Source organism: Drosophila hydei, unplaced genomic scaffold (assembly GCF_003285905.1).
Source record: "Drosophila hydei strain 15085-1641.00,03,60 unplaced genomic scaffold, DhydRS2 tig00008114-arrow-pilon, whole genome shotgun sequence".
Classification (NCBI taxonomy): domain Eukaryota; kingdom Metazoa; phylum Arthropoda; class Insecta; order Diptera; family Drosophilidae; genus Drosophila; species Drosophila hydei.
Genome location: NW_022045827.1, coordinates 2,540,001 through 2,560,816, shown reverse-complemented (window position 1 = coordinate 2,560,816; position 20,816 = coordinate 2,540,001). Strand labels below are relative to the sequence as shown.

Genomic DNA, 20,816 nt, shown 5'->3' with positions numbered 1-20,816 from the left:
AACGCCAGATCTCAGATTGAGATCGAGATGTGAGCCACGCTGTCTCTCTCTGCCTCTCTCGGTCTCTGTCTTTCTGCCTTTTCGCACAGATTGCAGCCGGTTGGGCAGCTTTTGTCCGGTTCCCTTTAGGTGTCAAAAGCAATAAAACGCCGGCCTGTAATCAACGCGATCCTAAATAGGTGTACAAATTACACCAAAGTCCTTAATTATAGCGAAACCGCCAGAGACTCTAAACCACAAAACGCTTTTATCACGGGCCAGTCGGTGGTGCCAGCGTTGGCTGGTGGTGCTGACTTTCCGTCTGTGGTTGTTCACTATGCTTCTTCTTATTTACACTCGCCGTATTTCGACTGCTCTGTGTGTGTGTGTGATCTCATAGTAAGCTCGCAACTATTAAGAATTTGGCACGGTCTCAAGGCGCTGCTGCTGCTGCCGTGGCATATAACTTACACCCAGATCGATCAGCGCAATTGGTGTAAATGTACTTTGCTACAACAATAGCAGCAACAACAACAAGCAGGGCACAACACTTGGCGCTGTGGCTGCCCCTTTGCCATGCCGCACGTTCGTGCTGCGAAAATTACATTTGATCGATTTGATCGGCGCTACAAGATCAAAGGAAATGAAAGACGACGACGACGGCGGCTCAGATGAGGCTGAAGCTGAGGCTGAGGATGAGGCTAAAGCTGAGTCGGCCTTATGCCAGTCGGAAAGGGTATAAAAACGTTTCACATTTAAGCTTTTCCAACTGAGAAACTCTAATAAGCCATGCACTAAGAGCTGTGTTTAGATGCCCTAAAATCTGCTCGAGACCTGTGCGTACACTAAACATTATTATTAGCTTCAGTATTGGCATAAGCTGATCGAACCTTTTTACTGAACCCTTGACCTAAAGAAGCCTGTGTAGCTTTGCTTGGAATTGAAAACCTAGCATTGTCATTTATCAGCAGAGCAAATATACTATGCTTTTATATTTATATATAATATATATTTAGTGCAACTTATCCAGGATCGTATTTTAGCCTTATGTGAAGCCTAAGTTATGAATGGACTCTATCAAAGACAGTTTATGAGTGTATGTGATATGAATCCTGTTTTCAACTTACTAAATCCCAATTCTCATTTGGTTGCATCGCCTGTAAAACTGCTCTAGAAAATGTTGATAAAAGTTTTGCTAGGCTAGTTGTTTTTTTTTTTTTTTTCAAAATGTATATTTATAATTACAAATAAATAAAATAATAAATAAATAAAAAATAATAAATAAAAAGAAATATTAATTTAATATTTCTTCTTTTTATATTTTTCATATTTTTATATTTCTTATTTTTTTTTTTCATATATATATTTTTGTTTTTTTTTTACTCATATATTAAAATTTTTATTTTTGTTGTTTTATATTTTCCTTTTTCTAATTTTTCCTTTTTTAATTATTATTTTATTATATATTTTTCCTCATTTTATGATTATTCGAACATTTTTATGTTTGTATTTTTTATTAAATATATTTTAACATTTTTTATATTCGAATATTATTCTAAATATTATCTACAATATTTTATGCCTTAAGAGTAGATTTTATTCGCCTTTAGTTTAGGCGCTTAGTTGTTAGGATCTTCGATGTTTCCTTGTTTCCTTGCTTAAAGTGTGAAATTCGCTTAGCAGCGCCCAGGCAATGGGGTGGCTGCAGTTGAAACCCAACTGGGATCGCTCGACTTGTGGCATAGGGCAGCTGCTTGAGCTTTAGCCCTGGGCCAAAACGTTTTAACTGCGACCGCTCAGCCTTAGCGCTTAGTTGGTAGCCCAACGAGCCGTGGCCCATGTTCAGCTAGTTGGACTCCCCGGCAGCCCCCGCCCGCCCCTGGTGAGCAGATCCGATAGTTGATTTTCGTAACGGTAAGCGAGGGAAATTCAACACGCACGACAGCGCTGAGGAAAATACGTAAACTAACTGTGACCTTAACTTATGCGCAAAACTCGCAAAAATTATTCGATTTGGCGGCGTAAAAAATGCAGCTACCCAATAATTGTGGGGATGGCCAAAAGAAAGAAATAATCAGCAGCTGGCCAAGACCAAGACCAAGACCAAGTCGAGCCATTGCCGCCGTCCGTCACAGTCGCGTCTACTGCAGAAGCTGTGAAAGTTGCAGCGAAAGAGTAGCAAATCCTTTTCTTTTTAGAAAATTGAATACTACTTAAGTCACATGGCTGCAGCACGTAGGCGACCAATGTGTAATTTTTGCCAGTGAATTGATATTTATTTATTTTTTTTTTCTAACATTTTTGGCCAGCTCATGGTGTACGGCGAGTAGTCAGCAAATACGAGTGATTGGTCAAGTGGTGGGAAAATTTCACTCCATCTCCCACTGTCTCTTCCACTCTCTCTCTCTCTCTCTCTCGCTCTTGGGTTGCGACTTGTCTAATTGAAATTCCCATGCTTTGGGAAAGCACTCTCTAATGGGCAGCCCAGCTGGCACAGCCAGCATTCATTCGAGCCGGAGTCACACACAATCCAAAAGCTGGCCGAGCACAATTTAAGCCAAATCACAGCAGAGCACGCACACGCACGCATGGTAGGGGCTGGAGCAGAGCAGGTCCAGCTGGTTGTTGGCTCTCGTTTGGGTTACAGGACAACTGGCGCTGCAGCCATTTTCGTGATTTTAATTGTCCAGTGCAGTGCTGCTGCTGCAGTGCTCAGTTCCACTTCTCGCTCTTCGCTCCGGCTGCCCGGCCGCTTGCCGTTGCGATTACGCAATTGTTCTCATGTGACCCATGGCAATCAGTTGGTTGTCTCTGTGCCCATTGCCATTTTTAATGCTGCTAACGAAATTTAATTGGCCTCTAAATGATTTTAATTGTGCCACTGATGTCGACCATAAGTTACAACGCAAATTGCCAACAATTGTTTCAACAAATTTGATTGTCAAGCGCAGATTAAGCTCAGCCACATTTCAAATTATTTAACAATAGCTTCAAGTACTCGTAATTCTAGATAAAAGCGTGCATATATATAAATATACATATATATTTTTTAAATGTAAAATTATGGAAGCTATTGAAAAGATTTGAGTTTGATAAGCAGCTGTGCGGCAAGTGGGACAGAAATTAAAACTTGCCAAGTTGAACAAGTTAATGCTTGGCGGCATTTTGATTTTAATTTATACATTAATTCAGGGTCACCTAAGTTAAGTTAAAATTTAGCAATCCTGGCTTATTGCCTTGCAATTTTAGATACTGCGCGTGTCAAAGCTCTTTGGATACTAGTCTAAGAATCTTTATGTAAGCTTGACTAAAGATTGCTTTATAAACCTAGCTATAAAGTTATAAATATATTTTATTTCAAAATCTATAAAAATGCCTTAAGCTTGCTATAGTTAGAACCACATTTAAGCAACGTTTTCATATTACGTGAGTTAGTTGAGCTGAGATGAAGAAAGACTCTGGCTCTAGCTTGCTCACAGAAGCTAAATCTAGAAACTCTTTAAATACTATATTTTCGGTATTATTTGTCAGTTCCTAACAAACGTACTGAGGCGAGGCATATGGCCTTAAAAAGGACTCAATTCGAGCTAGAATCAAATTAAGATTTTATCAAGTTATAAAGATCGTCATTCACAAGTTTTTCTATTCCTTATCACTCCATTACATAGTAGTCTCACGCATATTAGCCAAACTCTGCCTTATGAACTGTTAAAGGTGCTTTTGTTTGGCACATTAGCTTTTCAATCAACCTAGATAAGATTCTGAAGCCCGACGTTAGTCAACTGTCAGCGACAACTTTTTTTGATGCCTACACCTAGTTCCTTATGTAGTTTTACATAGATCATCCAATCTCTGTTATCTTATGCTCTCTTGAGCTAAGTTTTGTTTGGCATATCCGCTTTCATTTCGTCATCTGTTTCGGCCATTTTCATTCGTCATCACTTGAATTCGCTGTTCGCTTTTTGGTCTCTTCGCACATCAGCATTAAATCAAATGAGCCGTGGCAAAGAGCCGCAACAACAACAACAACGATGACGACCCAGTTTCGTCTGGCAAATTAATAACCTTTCACCTGAGTTTTAATTTAAATGCCCGCCCCGCAACTTAGCCGCCTAACCGTAACATTGGGCCACTGCCCAGCTTTTCGGAGCCCACCCTGAGTCGGAGCCAAGTGAGTGGAACCTTCGTCAAGAGCCGCGCTCGCTTTTCGGCTGACATTTCAAATTTTGCAAATGTCAAAAATGTCGTTCCGTTGATGCCCCTCATTTGTCTTGAAATTCGCCATAGCCGAGTCGCACTTTTTAACACTTTTCACTTAGACTCTTGCGACTTAGCCACGTACTGCCTGTGGCCAGCGGGCGAATATTAAAATGCGCTCTGCTGCCACAGACCAAACGATGTGCCGACTTGAAGTCGTCTCGCAGTCATCTGCGACTCTTGATGACCGCTGCCAGCAGAACAGCACAGCACAGCACAGCACAGGAGTTGCACATGAAGCTCACTTTCTTGCCATTGCTAAATAATTTCACAGTCTATCAATTAGCCAGAGCCAGAGTCAGAGACAGAGTCAGAGACAGTAACAGACAGTGGTAACAAAAGAGTGAACGAGTGAATAAGCTTATATGAGAGAGTTGCTAGAAGTGGATCACATGAGAGGCGCTTTGAGAGCTGAAGTAGAATATGCTTAAGTAAAATGATGAAGGGAGATATAAGTGAAAGACTTTGTATATCAATAATGTTAACTTGGAGGACGTATAGCAGTTAAGCTTATAGCTCTAGAAAAAGTTTTAGAAAAAGTAAAATTTGAGGACATCTGAGTGAGTGAAGCATAAAATAAAGCAGGCAAGTCAGTTTAATAAGCAATCTAAAACATTAATAAACAATTAATTCAATAGATTCCCTTAAAGTTATGTGCATCACCGGCATCAAATATGATGATGCCCACTGTACAAGTTAGTAGGCCATTTTTCATGCTCATACAGCAGCAGCAGCGACAGCAACAACAGTCGCAGACATCAGACTGACTGTAGAAGAACGTGGAGAGACTGAAGACTGAAGACTGAAGACAGGCTCTTATGACCTTAGGGGCTGGCAAAAGGTGGTCTCGCTGATTGTTTACGTCTGCGCTACTCATAAAATTTCAATTAATCTGCGTGTCACTGTGCAACAGCAACAGCAACATCAGCCAACCTACACTTAGAGAAAACCCAAACTAAGCCCAAAATGTCTTAAGAATGTTTCAATTTCACAATTTGTATAGCAGAGGTATTTTCTCGCAGTGTACAGCTGCGTGTAGCCTATGCTAAATGACAGCGCCTGCGTATTTAATGAAATGCGAAGATCCAACGACATCAGGTTGGCTTTGTATTAATAACGAGACTTCGAGATTTGTCTCGCAAGATACGAATCTTCGTGAAGAACTCTCAGGCAGCGCTCGGTCGGTCTGGGTCGCAGCTTCAAGCTCTCGATAGTTGCGCACAAATTAATCTTCTTCAAATTAGCATCTTGATTAGCCAATGAAATGTGTAACCCCAGACATACATACCCCCATGCCCAAATAGCTATAGGGTAGGCATACACACACACACACTTGCACGCACAGCAAATCAACTGATGATCATTGATCATTTTTGTTGTTGCTCTCTCTCTCTCTCTCTGACTCTCTCCTGCTCTGGTTGCCTCGCTGCTGTTGATGTGATTACAATAATTAATCTTGCTCGAGATTATGTTTTTTTCTTTCGTTATTTCTCCCAGCAGCGACTGTTGCCGATGTGTAGATCATTCCACGTTTGGGTTCGCTTTTGAGGTTTTGCTTGGGTTTTTTCTGTTTTCTTTTATTTTAAAGGCGCCTGGCGTCAAATTAAGTGTTTGTGTCGCTTGCCATTAATCAAAACATATCACAAATTTCGATATGAAAAAGTGTTTTGTATTAAAGCCACAACTAACTACAACTTGTTCCATGTCGTGTTCGTTTCATCTGGGTGTGTGTTCAGTTGCTTATACACATGTGTAAATGTACACTCTCCGAAAGGGTATTTCAATTGTGTCGTGACATGTGTAACTTTTAGCAGGTGATGTTGATAGTGCCCTAAATTTAATATTTTTGATATGAAACTGTCTAGTCAGGGCATCATGAATCTATTCTCTGTTGATCAATGAGTCCATAAATGTAAACTTGTTGGACTACAAGTTGCTGATTTGATGTCCTCAAAAGTCTTGAAGAGTCTCTGGCTCTGGCTTTCCTCACACAAACTGGAATCTCTATACATTCCAACACATAGTTCTATGGCGAAACATTTAAAGATTTGCTATTCAAAGAACTCTAAAGAAAAGTGTAACAAAACTTCGGCGTTTTGCTGCGAGTTGTTCTGTCTTGTTTACATTTGTTTGATGCCTTTTCCTGGTCTGAAAATGTCACCTGCTGTGCCAAACACCACACACATGTTGTGGCTGTGGATGCTGTTGTTGCTGTTGTTGTTGCTGTTGCAGTTGTTGCAGTTGCGCGCTTCCTGGCGCTGGTTGCTGCTGCAGTCGACTGGTCTGGCTTTTGATGAATGATGAACAGGGTCTGAGAGACCTGACTGCTGGCTTCATTTGAATTTATTTTCAGTTAACATGCAGCTGTCCATCTTCGACTATCTCTATGGCCATTCGGTAGCCGATTCGAGAAAGTGGCATTAATCAAATCGCTTTTTGGCTGCAGCAAACCAAATGCATTGAAAATCAGCAAAAAAATTTATTAACTGCCTAATTGTAAGCAAATTTGACAGGCGGCTGGCCATAAACCTGACTGAGACTGTGAGCCACACAAAAACTGTTTTACATATGCGGCAACTTGTTTTTGCTGGCTTATCTGGCTAAAAATATCGTTGCTGCAACGGCAACAACAATGTCAACATATTCAGCAATCAAGTGACAGCAGCAAAAGGCAATTATCTATAATAAAATACAGCAACAACAGCAACAACGGCAACAACTATGCAACCCGTTTGCGACCAGTTGCTGTTTTCAACACTTTGCAACCAAAATGTGACACCTGCAATTGTTGCTGCTGCTGCTGTCGCTGCTGCTGCTGCAGTTAAAGCCAAATTAAAATTCACTTGCTCAGTTCAACACCTTGGTCAATTTAAGCTCTTGACACGCGCGTGTGTCTGTGTGTGTGTTAAAGTAATTGCCTTAGCTGTTGATTTCTAGCTATTTCAAAAATTTCAATAGGAAATATACAGAAATTAAATCTCAAATGATATAAATACTCGCCATATGCATTTGACAAGCAGTTTGACATCCATTTAAATACATTTTATTTAATTCCACAAAAATATGTTACTCTGTGCTGTAATCTGCACCTTAATATGGTTTTTTAACTGTCAAAGATTTATTATAATTATTTAATTGTTGACGAGAAGAATAGAGTAGAAGTGTGGGCCGGGGGTATGTCATTTGATAATAGTAATCAAAGACATTCAGATATTCTCGATAGTCTATGTCTATGTATATAGTATATATATATATGTTTATAGTATATATATAGTATATATATAGTATATATATATATTTAAAGGGCAATCAAACATTTATCTTAGCTCAACAAAGATTTTCATATTTATAATTTTCCCAATTTCAAAGTAGTAATTTTTATTTATTCCCATTTATAGCTAATTTTTTTAAATTAAGACGTGTACTACAAATTTTATACATATTTTATAAATGTTTATATATTAAACTAAATAAATCACAATCGCAAGCAAAAATTCATTTCAGTTTTTGCATGTCATATATTTGCATGGCGTCCTCTGGCGGCTATAGAAGTAACTAAGTAACGAAGACAACAGCCTTAGCAAAGAACACAACCCGCGAAGAGCAGGACAAATGGAGACATACTCTTACTTAACAAACTGTGTAAAAGGGACAGAATGAGTGAGTACACTGAGCCAAATTTGACAAATAGTAATATAAAAATTTTATTTTATGAGATTTAAAAAATGGAAATTTATTATGAGATTTAAAAGTCAAAAAAATGTATTAATATTTAAAAGTTATTTTTTTGTTATTTAAAATACGACTATTTATTTACACATAAGTACACATAACAAATTTAAGGCGTATATTTCTTCAGTAAATACATATATAAATTTTACACTTAGAATTCGAATAAAAAATATATGAATAAATTTCACATTTATTAAAATTTAAAAAAAAAATAAAAGAAAAACAACGCCACGTGTTCGAAAAGCTTAAAGATAAAAATGTTATCAAGTGAAGCTAAAGTTAAAAACTTACAAACTACAAAATACGAATATAAATATTGCTACAGATATCATCAACTTCAGGTTCCTCTTCATCTTCTTAAAATGGTTTTAGCTTAAGTATAAAATATTAAAATGCTTGGAAGTTAGGCAAATGGGATGACTTCGACGTATATCCAAAAAGGATCTAAAAAACTTACTTAGCTCAAATTATGGAAAACTTGTTTTGTTGTTCGCTTTGTTTGATTGAAATGTTGTTATATAAAAAATTATTTGTTTGTTTGTTTAACTAAATTGAAATGAAAAAGGCTTACAAATTACCAAAAACAATTTCAATATTCTAGCTAAATTCATTTAGTTTAAGTGAAGCTTAGCTTAGAGATGTTTCTTGATGTTTTTATATTGGTGCAACTTAGCTTTAGAGTTACTTAGATTAGGTAGAGGCGAAAAGACAGTCGAGATGGGAGAGTTGAAGAATTGAAGAGGGGAAGTAAGGAAGAGAAGTTTTGGATAGAGTAGAAAGTAGTAGTAGTAGTAGTAGTAGTAGTAGTAGTAGTAGTAGTAGTAGTAGTAGTAGCAGAGTGGGATGATGCTTAGACCTGTAATCGAAACTCGTTTAGTAAGCCAATGCGTAAAAGCCTAAATTTATTAGCCAAGCGATCAAAATGTAGTTCTACTTTTTGGCAACTGCCTTGCCCTTGCCCTTGCCCACCTGTGCCGGCACTTGAGGCGCACCGCCGCCACCCTCCTGCGAGCCACTCTCCGCGTCCGAGTCCTTCAGAGAGCCGCCCTCCTCGTCGCCAACGAGCGCACGATACTTTTTCGCAATCGCCTCCCAATCGGCGACATTCTCAATGCGATTCTGATTGGCAGCCGAGAAGCTGGCCTGTGAGCCCAAAGGTGACAAATGCACCTGGGACAAGGCCACAGAGTCTGAGAATTAAACAAATATAAGTTATCTATGTTTCTCTCAAAGTAAGTAGAGAGAGAGAGAGAGAGAGTAGAGTTGGAAGTTGAGAAAGAAATTTTGAGCTAGAGCGCGCCAATTGTAGAAAGAGTAGAGTAGATATAGAAAAAAACAGTCATAGTTACGTATAGATAGAGAGAGAGAGGTAGAGAGAGGAAGACAAAGAGATAGAGGTAGAGCGAGTGAGTTGACGGACAAACGCTTGTTGCTACAAAACTCTTGCACTTTTACCAACGTTGAGCGTAGAGAGAAGTTTTCTCTTTTGTGTATGTCAGAGGGGAAAAGGGGTCACTCACTCGTAAGGTAACGATACATACATTGCTCACCTTTCTTGATCTTCGATAGCCATTTGGCGCCGGCTTTGGTGCGTGGACTGGCCTGACGTATGCCCATCATCTGTACCAGACTTGGACGCTTCTTTTTCTTCATGCGTGTCTGTGGCGTGAGCGTTTGATTGGGTCAAGGCGCATTTGAGAGGGGAAGAGACGCGGGACATGACAATCAAACAGAACATACAGAGACAAGAGACACAACACACATTGGTTAAACATCAAAAGCAATGCAAGAGCAAAACGAACGAAAAACAACAATAATAATAAAAAAGTGTGACCAAGTGTGCGCAATACAATTAACACAGGGTGGTGCAGCAACAGGGTGCAGTTACAGGCAACACACTTAAAGCATTTGTAGACACAGTCGTTGACACATTTGTTTGTAAATCAAAATTGTGGGGCTCGGCCCCACTTGCAGTTGTTGCCAAATTGCTTTAAATGGTAGGCGGAAAAGGTCAGCAACTACGCGAGTTCTGATCGATTGACACGGTCTGATTAAGTGTTTTATATAGAGTTCGTTTTTGTTTTCTTTTATCAGTTTGTAGTTTTGTTTTTGTTATTTGATATTTTACCTTGACCTTCTCGACGATCCACATAAACCAGGTGGTAACTAAATTAAGCGGCGATGGCGCTGTTGTGGTGCGATGCATATTGCGTATAAGCTTGGATAGGCCAAATTTCCATTCGATGTCGGATTGTGCCTAGTATTTCATAGGTTTTTCGCATTGAATGATCGTATGATGATGGGACATGATATAAATATAAATATATAAAATAGAACAAGAACACGATTTACACAAATGAGTTTCATGACTTGTTCAAGCGTTCACAATTTCAGTTGGAATACATATAGTTAAATATTTATCTTAAGCGCTGCAACTGAGAAATTTCGATAAAAGAAATATACAAATGTAGACGTTGATTTTGCTTAACAATTTCTAGCCGTAGATACGCTGTATCTAGCCACTCTCAAGTATTTCACAGATACTAAACGAGAAATTGGTATACAAAATCGGACGCATTTATTGGTATATTTTGTATATATATATAGAGACTTAAACATGGACATAGACATAGACATAGACACAGAAACATGCAGCAGTTATTTGTTGTAAAGCATGCAGTTGCCAACACTGGCCACGCGTATTGCTCAACACTAGTCACAAAAAGCTACTTTCGCTAGGCGCTTTACTAGGTCTAAAGCTAATAACACAGACGAAATTTGTTTGTTTTTAGCACATACTAATTTTAATCTAATCTATAAGCCAGGGTGTTTTATCTATGAGATACAATCAGTTCGTTGAGTAGAGATTGTATCTCACAGATTGCTATTAATTTTGTTTCTCGAAAAAACCTGGAAGATGCAAGTCTGGGCAGTTGATGGATCTACAAAAGTTGCCACATTTAACGCTAAAATTGATAGGGAATATATTTTGTTTTACTGTTATTTTATATTATGTTATAAATTTTATAAGTTTGCTAAGATCTGGCCTCAGAATAGTCACGAGAAGCGATGTGATGTGTTGGCATAGCTGCCAAGATCTTTACTCTAGATCATAGCTCTGATGGTCATGAATAGTTATGAAGACTAGATTTTATATTTCTTGACTTTTCTTTATATGCTCTCACTTGTTAGCTTTGCTTCTTGTCCGCTTCTCTCCTGTCACTCAATTTGTTTATATAGTTTTTCTTGCTTTAATACTTTGAGTTCTTCTAACATCTAATACAATTGCTAACTTCATTCGACTTTGTTTCTCGCTACTTTTGATTGCAAGCTTCTCACATCGCTTCTTTCTTGTAGATCAGATTTCTGCTTTTCTTTTACCTTTTCTCTATACACATTGTGAATTCTCCTTTAAAGCCTACTCTGCTATATGCTTGTTCATTGCTTTTCACTTATCTAAATTCTGTGAGCTTCTCACTGTAGATCACCAGCTGCTTCTCTTCCCAGCAAAATTGCCTCTAATTATATATAATATTACTAATTGTTATAAACTAAATACTCTCGCAGTTAGCTGAAAAAGACTTGAAAGTTAGTTAATTATTATTGAATACATAGCTTAATGTTATATAAATATATATTTAATGTTATTTTGAGTAGCATAGGAAAAAGTATTAAAGAATAAAGGAGATTTTCATTATTAAGCGCCATTAGCAATACTACCTGAATTCTTTGATAGGTGTCTGACATCATAGCAATCAGCAGGTTAATGAGTACAACCACCGATACCAACATGTATATGCCAAAGACAATTTTGAACAGATACTCAACCCAATACGGTTGAGTGGGCGTGGCTAAATTTTTGATTTTATCAACTTGCGTTTGCTCCGTCGTCGTCTGGCCAAACACGGCGAAGAACAGTAACTCGAATGAGTTAATCGGATGCATGCGCACTGTGTCGTGTCGTATATTTCCGTATTCGTATTCGTATTCGTATTCCAAATTCCGATTTCATTTCACATTTGACAGATACCAGCCCACACCGACCCAATTACCGAATCACATTCCACCCCCATTTTGATATGTCGACGGACACCACACAGCGTTGAAATTGGTTTTGAAAAATAAAAAGATAACGGACGCCCATTTGAGATTGTGGTTGGTCAATTGGCCAAATCGAGTTCCGATTCAATTTGGCCCCATCGAACAACCCCCAACAACAGCAACAGCAACAGGTAACGAGCGCCAATTGCGGTTAACGGGGTTGTTCACACAGCATTAAAATGATAATAATATTAAATTTACATATGTTTATATATATATTGAAATCAAATCATAAATATTGATAAGAGGGAAGAGAGAGAGAGAGAAAGAGGGGAAGAGAGAGTGTTTGCGATTAGTGAAGATTGTCAATACAAACCTGTATGCGTTGATAAGTATCCGACATCATGGCAATTAGCAGGTTAATGAGTACAACCACAGACACTAACAAATAGATGCCAAAGACAAATTTGAACAGCACCTCGGTCCACTCGGGACGCAAATGTCGCATGGGATTGATGTCCACGGTGGTCGTTTGTCCGAAAACAGCGAAGAACAGACGCTCGAAAGCCAGAAATGGTGTCATGGGTCCTAACAACGTCCAAAGAATTTTGGTTTGTCTTTCTTTCCATATACTCATACATATAGATATATATATAAATATATCTTTTAACATAGTACACAACACGAGCTAACTGTGAGGCGAAACTTGTGGGCTTATGCTGCATATTGTTAGATTGATTGATTGATTGATAGACATTGATATTGGCACAGGCGTGTGTGCAAGAATTCTTACGATTTTTCTTGTCTTTTTTTGGTGGCTAAAAGCAGGAAAACAACAACAGCAACACGTCAGGCATTCGATTGTTTCAGGTAACTAATTATCGGTTCAACACACATACGACAGCATCGATAATTATCGATATTTCGTGTGGGAGTTTTCTTCATATGATTCGTTTCGCCGTTTTGTGCAGAATTAATTTGGGTTTCGTATTTTTTTTTCGTGTTTGCCAAGCGGCAGCGGCACAAGCTTTAAGCCCAGAAAATATCTTGATTGAATTTCAACATTGATTTAAACAGAATATATATTTTGTGTTCATTTGGCGACTTTTGCAAAACATCAACATGCAATATTGAATTATTATTTATTTTATTTTGGTTTATTTTGTACACGTTGCGCAAATGTGTGAAATGCAGTTAATAAATGATAAAAACCAAAAAAAATTATATAGCAAAAAATTAAATAAAATTAGAAACTGAAGAAACCTAAGCCTTTGCGCTCTATAATACTTCAAATGAAGAAAATATTTAGAATATTTATTAGCTCTATTAGATCTGCTAAACACATTTGTGTTGCTTTTGAACTCTTATAGAAAATCTTGGAGAAATTTATATGAAGTTTTATCATAAAGTAAAATTTAAGTATGTTTAAAATATTTAAAAATATATTTTAAATATTTAAAAACCAACATTAGTTAACTATTCCTTTATAAATTAAAAGGCTTCTATAGCTATGTCAAATGAGAAAGAAAAATTGTATATAAAATCTATTCCTAATTTACACTCTAGTAACATGTCTTCAGCTAAGTTTCTCTTGCGTCAAACTGCTTTCTTAAGAACTGTCTTTTCCCATTTTAAATAATGTCAAGAACTGCCAATAATATTTAAGAAAAAATAAAGAATCAGAAAGAATACGCATGCTCTTCAAATCTATATTTGAAATAAAGCAACTGAAGCATTTACAATTACAGAACTAAATAAAATATTTATAGTAATATAATAATGCAGCAGATGATACCTATAAAACATTGATTGCTCCACAACATCGAGAATGCACAAAGTATACATATAAATATATATATATATAAGTATATATATATATATATATATATTTATGTAGAACGGAATCCGTTGACCATGACGAACAAAACATGCCTCAAACGAAAGGAACTTAAGAAGAGCAAGAACAAGGCTAACATCGGGTATATAAGTATTAAGTGTGGGATTTGCAGCGTTGCTTTTTCCATTACAACTGGAAAATAAGATAAATGACAATAAAAAACGTTTACACACAACATTGAAGGCAAGAGAAACTGCGGACGGCCGGCCCAAAATAATGCTAGGACCGCCGACCTGCGGATAAGTTGTGAACGAGTATATTTAGTAAGTAATATATGAGACAGATAGAGCCCATATATGCAGATATGTGGGGCCCATGCAAATAGCGACTGAAGGGAACTTACGATCATCTTTGTGTTTGCGTCGGAATTCGCTGAAGCGACTATCGACATAACTCTCCACAGGCGGAGGTCGTGGAGTGGGCATATCGTCTGACGCATGGGATTATCCATGGATTATACAGGGCGGTAAACAGAGAAAAGATTGATTAGTTAGGGGTTAGTTAGACTGGGGTTTCGATATAGCACAAAGGGCGGCGAGGGCGGGGGTTAGTGGGGTAGGTGGTTGGGGTATTTTTTTTAACACATGACGACATCAAAGAGGATTGGTTCAGTTTGGTTTGTTGTACAGCATGCAAATTGTTGTTGTATTTTGTGGTTGTAGTTGTATTTCATAAGTGAACATTGAGCACACAGTTTCATTCAAGGCAGATACAGATACTTATCAAGACACATTGAACTTTAATAATAATAATTAAGGAACAACCAAAAAGGATGTTGCGAAAACATTCCAAACACAAAATATAAACTCAAGAGGTATTTCTTTTTCTTTGTAAAGTAATTGGAAATTGAAGCAAAAAGCAAACGTCTGGACTTACCGTCACTGAAGTAGCCTCGATTTCGATTCTTCTTCTCGAAACTCCGCAGATCCTCGGGCGTAAAATTGGCAAATGATTGATTCAGCGCCACAATATGCATGGAAAAGCCAAACACAAAGATAGCGAGCACGGCGAGAAATCTCGCCAGATCCTTAAGCAGATCGCCAATAATAATGGCCCAAGGCCCGAATAAATGATGGAAGGATAGAAAGTCCAGGATCTGTACGCAGGCCAAGAGAAAGGCCAAGGCGAAGCACTGATTACGGCAATAGACCAATGTCGGCCAATACTCCTTGGAGACGAACAGAAACGCGACCACGTGTACGCCCACGCCGGCCATGCCCAACAGCAGGACGAGTACCTTGATCGATCCCAATCCCGATTTGTCCGAGGGATTCGTCAACTCGAACAAAAGTAAGCCGCTCAACCAAATGAGCAGACCTATTTCGTACCAGTAGGGGACCAGACTCAGACGCAGCACCGGATAGATGGGCGTTATGCCCACAATGCTCAGGTGGGTCATGAGGTATATGTGCGAGGTGAGGTAGGACATGAACTTGATGATCGGCACCTTGTTGAACTTGTGCCCCATCGGGAATGTGAAGCCAATCCATACAGGCGGGCAAACGATAAAAGCAACCAGCAGCAACATTATCTTCCACGACGCCCAGGTCAATGAGCCGTGCCACAGTTCCTAAAGCAGGAGTCAAGATTCAATTCTAGTTGTGATCTGGCTTAAGCAATTTGAGCTAGATTGATTAACACACTTGCAGATATCGCTGGACCACCGTATGAGCAATGACTTCCTTTTGCTCGTTCTCGATTAGCACGTCGAGAAATTCCATGTTCCGCTTGTCCGTGGCCTGAAGGATCTTGCCCGCGGAGTCGGAGCCGGCTGCTAGAGCCAAAAGCTCGGTGGCCATAGCCTCGCATTGCTTGCCAGCTGCCACCAGATCCTTGGCGCGCTCCTTCTCCTGCAAGGGCACAAAATGTCCGTGGATTAGAATGGATCTTTAAAGTCAAGTCCCCCGCTACGCACCTTAGTCGAGAGTGTTATATAAATATTGGATAGTTTGGCTGCCGTATCCACGGGCGCTGGCGAGACCAGCACAAACTCCTGTATTGGCTTGTTATTGTTGTTCTTGGACACGACCATCAGATTGTAGACAAAGCGTTTGTCCTCCATCAGGCCGTAGGTGTCGTGCTCCTTGTTCATCAGATAGCGCAACACCTCGTTGTGACCCTCGGATGCGGCAAACCAAATAGCCGCGCAGCCATAGTTCGTCTCGGACTTGGGCGAGGCGCCCGCCTCGCACAGCAGCTTCACCACATCCAAGTGGCCGGCTTTGGCAGCACAATGCAGTGGCGTCCAACCGTTGCGATCGGTTGCATTTATCTCAGCGCCCTGGCCGAGCAGGATCTCCACCATCTGGAAATGGCCGTGCATGGCAGCGATATGCAGACCAGTGCGACCATTACGATCCGTGGATTGCAGGAGTTCCGCCGACCGACTCAGAAGCAAACCAACCACTGACATGTGTCCACCGAAGCAAGCCAAATGGAGCGGATTGTAACCCTAGAGAAGATAGTTCGATTAGTAAGTGGAATGACTGTAGTAAGAGGGGAATATAACAAAATTGATGAAGAGCAACTGCTTAATCCTTGCTCAAAAGGAACCTAATCTATGATGCCTGGCAAAAGATCATTAGCTTACGTTCTCCACGGTAGCTGCATCCACTTGTACGCCCGCCGAGTTCAGCAGCAATCGCACCACATTCTCATTGCCCGAGAAGGCAGCCAGATGCAGTGGTGTCATGCCCGACTCGGTGCCCAGCTCGCCGAAGAGGCTCTGGCCCGTAGGTGTTTCCGACTTGACCGTTGCCGGCACGCTGGTCAGGAGCTCCCGTACAGTGTCCGCCTGGCCGTAGTAGGCGGCGACGTGCAGCGGCGTTAGGCCCAGCTTTTTGCTGTTAATGCGCAGCGAGTTGGTGCTCTTGAGCACATCCAGCACTTGGCCATGTCCGTTCTGGGCTGCCAAATGGACAGCCGTGAAGCCGGCCTTGTTCTCCTCGGTGCAGGAGGCGCCGGCGCGCACTAAAGCCTTTACCACATCTGCGTGTCCGCCCTCGGCGGCCAGTTGTAGGGGCGTGGCATCGGTCAATTTATTTCTAGCTGATATCACGCCGGATCGATCGAACTTCATGAGCTCCTCGATCACCTTGACGGAGCCCTGCATGGCAGCTATATGGGCACAAGTATTGCCATCCTTGCTGGTGGCATTCACCAAGGACGGATGCTGCTGCAGGAACAATTTGGCCACTTCAGAGTAATTGTTCTGGGCGGCGACATGAATGGGCTTCTGGCCCAGATCATCAGTCGCATCGATATTGGCGCCCAGCTCCAGCAGCAGCTGGCACACCTCCATTTGCCCGCTGGCCGCCGCCAGGTGAAGCGGCGTCTGTTTGCGCAGCGTCAATATATCAATCACCGCATTGTGATCCTTGATGAGGAACTTGACCAGATGCGTAAATCCGTTCATCGCCGCCAAATGCAGGGCGGTACGTCCCACGCGCGACTTGGAGTTGATGAAGGCTTTGTTCGTAAGCAGCGCATCGCACACGTGCAGATAGCCCCGTTCCGCAGCCAGATGTAGCGCCGATCGTCCCTCCGTATCGAACACATCGACCCTCGCATGATTCGCTAAAAGATTATTGACCAGCTCCATGTGCCCCCGATGGCAGGCAATCAGCAGCGGAGTCCAGCCGATCGACGACTGTCGATTCATGGCCTTCTGTATGTCCGTGGGATTCATGTGCGAGATCATCTCCATCAGCACATCATTGTTGCCCGCGACGGCGCAGTAGTGAAAGGCCGTCTCCAGTGCGTTCTTCGTCTGCAGCGTCACATCGGCTCCATTCTCGAGCAGCATGCGCACAATTTGCTTATCGGATTCGGGTATTTTCACCTCCTCCTTGGTAATTTGGCAAGTATAATGTAGCGCCGTGGCGCCATCATCGTTCACAGAATTGATGTACGTGGTAGCCTTGTCGGGGCCGTGTTTCTCCTTCACAGTCTCAATCAGATGACGCACAATTTCCGGGTGACACGAGCGACATGCCATATGCAAAGGTGTTTCCCCAGTCTGCAAAGGCAAAGTGATTAAGTGTGGGTAAAGAAGTCAACACTGATTGGCGCTACACACATTGGACTTGTAGAGCGGATCGCCGCCATCTTCTAAGAGCTGCATCATTGTCGCCAGATTGCCGTGACGCGCTGCCACATGCACCGGCGTCAGGCAGTCATCGGTCGTTAGATTCGGACTAGCTCCAGACTTCAGCAGCATCAAAGCGCAGCGATCGCCGTCCTTGACACGCGCAGCAATGTGCAGCGGCGTCTCCCGCAGCTTGCCGCCACGCACATGCACATCGGCGCCAAAGCCAAGCAGAGTTTCCACAACAGCTGGCTTGGCTGACTCCACAGCTATATGCAGTGCTGTGTAGTTGTCCTGGAAGGGATATTAGAAGCAGAAGAGCATTAGACAAGAGTTTTCCTTTGATCTGCCTACTCACATTGGTGGTCACATCGACTTTCTCGCCCTTCTGCAGCAGAGTGTTGATGATGCCCGTGTGGCCGTAGGCAGCAGCAGTGTGTATGCTGCGGGCGCCATCCTTGTTGGGCATGTGCAGATAGACGCCCTTCTTGAAGAGCATCGTGGCGCACTCAGCATGGCCATTGAGTGATGCGATATGCATCAGTGTGCTGCCATCCTTGGTGCGCTCGAAGATGCTCGCCTTGAATTTGTCCGCCAGGATCTCGATGACGTGTGCGTGTCCATTCTCGGCCGCCAGATGCATGGGTGTGCGGTCTGCGTGCAGCAGGAAGAGGAGAAAAATTAAAAAAAAAATAACTGACGAATCGGGTTTTACCTGCTGCTGACTCACCTTGATTGTCCGCTATGGAGGCGGATGCACGCACCCCGTAAAAGTACTTGAGTAACGCCTCGTCGCCCTCCGCGGCGGCAATGTGCAGCGGCGTTTGCCCCTCCCCGTTCTGAGTGTCCACATTGGTGCCGTAATCAACCAGAATGCGGACCATATCGACGTCCCGCCGTCTGGCGGCCAAATGCAAGGCCGTGTCTCCATTGGCCGTCGTTGCCTGAAGCCCAAATCCGAAAACGGAAAGCAGAAAAAGACTTCAAGCATAAGAAATTGCAGCTCCAAATCAGGCAACACCGATTGCCATCGCCTTTTGGTTTATTTTTGAATATGCAAATCGAGTTAGGCCCGTAACAAGGTTAACTCCTTGGACAACACACTCTCAGCCCCTCGACTTCTGGCCTGTTCAATATGTTTTAACTGCGTTTTCGCAACACTTTTGACCCACTTTGTAAGCCGGCTGATTGCGTGCCAAGCACTTTTGGCCCAAAGTCAACTAACTCGAACTTTAACTTTAACCCCTTTTTTGGTTAATTTCATCAACACGCACTGCTCTTGACTCCACACCTGGATACAGGTGTGTGTGCGTTGGTGTCTGCCGTGCAAATTGAAAACAACACTAAAAACTTTGCCCCAATGTCGCATTTTGCACTGTTGCACTTTTTAACGCTTTCGCTCTATCTCCCTCTCTCCCTCTCTCTCTCTCGCATTGCGTGCGCTGTTGCCGCAGTTCACTTGTGCGTAGCGTTGCCATATCGCGGCATTTGCATTTTCTTATAACTTGGTCAAGTTTTGACAGCTGAAGCTTGCTTGATTTCTGCATTTTGATAATATTTTTGATTTGTGACCCTGTCAAAGCTATTTGCATAAAATCTAAAAAAAAGTCTTAAGACTTGATTAGGCAAATCTCTTTCACGCATCGCGAATTTTAATTTATGTTATTTGCATGTGTCTAGAGTTTGAAATGTAGATTAGCTAGTAAAAGTGTAGCTGAGATGTCAAGAATAAAAATATAAGAAGCTGAAATATTTTACCAACTGAATAAGTTATATGTGAAGAAAAACAGGTTAGCATTAGCTAAATTTACTATCATTTAGATTAGACCTATGGCAGTGCTATGAACTCCTTGTACTGCCCTACTTTGAAGGTATATAGTTCTTTAGCTTCCTTTCAATGCCAGCAGATTTTCTTTCCGCTTTCCACTTTAGCACTCACGCAATACCTAAATATTTCCTACTCCACTTTTCCACTTCTATTGTTACTTTTTATATTTTTTATATTTATATTTTATTATAAACAAATATGCTCCTTTTATGTCTGCTGTCTGCACATAAAATATTTATTTTGTTCTTAATATTTATTTATATTTTATAGATTTCGCATGTCTTCCGCCTGCTCTGTCTTATTGCCTACACTTTATATATATATTCAAATACATTTTCAGTTCGCTCAGTCGCTTTTATCTCTGCTGTAGTTTAAATACCTTGCTTTATAATTGGTTAGACTCACCTTAAGTTGTTCTGCCGTTTGTGCAGCTAGAAGTTCTCTGCACATGGACTGATTGCCCGACTCCACAGCCAGCAGCAATGGGATTTTGCCACGCTATAAAGATAGATGGACTCATATAGCTTAAATTGGTAACATAATTAGGCCGGCGATACTCGCCCACACACTCGCACACACACTCATGCACACTCTCGTAAAACATAAATAACCAATTAGCCAATTCATGCCTCAAGTGTTAACGGCTGCATGTTTTTGCCTATTTTTAGCCAAGTTCGCAACTTTTCGCGCGAACTTTGAACTGGCAAAGGCGCATGAGAAAGTCCCGCTTAACACCTCCTACCCAACCCCTCCCTTGTACCCGGCCATGCCTGCTCAGCAGGCAAGTAAATCAAGTTGTAGAGCAAGTTGTGACCCCCTTTTGCGGATCTGCCGCCGCTCACCCCCAATCGCCCAAATGTGTTTGTTGTTGGCAACGAGTTGAGCGCCCTCATCGATGAAGTCTCCATATATATACATATATATATATATATATATATATCTGCTATATAGAAAGTGGAGACGCGGCAAATGTGCGTGCCGATGTCATTGTTAGT

General features: G+C 41.2%; 1 protein-coding gene across 1 annotated transcript in view; it reads right to left on the bottom strand.

The window, feature by feature from the left end:
* Positions 1–8,776: 8,776 nt before the first annotated feature.
* The window catches only part of LOC111599044 (serine/threonine-protein phosphatase 6 regulatory ankyrin repeat subunit A), a 32,712-nt gene continuing 20,672 nt past the window's right edge, over positions 8,777–20,816 (bottom strand). The window contains exons 6-19 of the mRNA XM_023314560.2: positions 20,227–20,319; positions 18,724–18,937; positions 18,352–18,647; positions 17,985–18,287; positions 16,497–17,924; positions 15,822–16,358; positions 15,550–15,756; positions 14,783–15,476; positions 14,250–14,336; positions 12,386–12,597; positions 10,097–10,225; positions 9,519–9,627; positions 8,938–9,158; positions 8,777–8,824 (exon numbers count right to left, since the gene is read on the bottom strand). Of these exons, the coding sequence (XP_023170328.2) occupies positions 8,819–8,824; positions 8,938–9,158; positions 9,519–9,627; positions 10,097–10,225; positions 12,386–12,597; positions 14,250–14,336; positions 14,783–15,476; positions 15,550–15,756; positions 15,822–16,358; positions 16,497–17,924; positions 17,985–18,287; positions 18,352–18,647; positions 18,724–18,937; positions 20,227–20,319 (4,536 nt within the window). The 3' untranslated portion in view covers positions 8,777–8,818. The remainder of the gene's footprint in view (positions 8,825–8,937; positions 9,159–9,518; positions 9,628–10,096; positions 10,226–12,385; positions 12,598–14,249; positions 14,337–14,782; positions 15,477–15,549; positions 15,757–15,821; positions 16,359–16,496; positions 17,925–17,984; positions 18,288–18,351; positions 18,648–18,723; positions 18,938–20,226; positions 20,320–20,816) is intronic.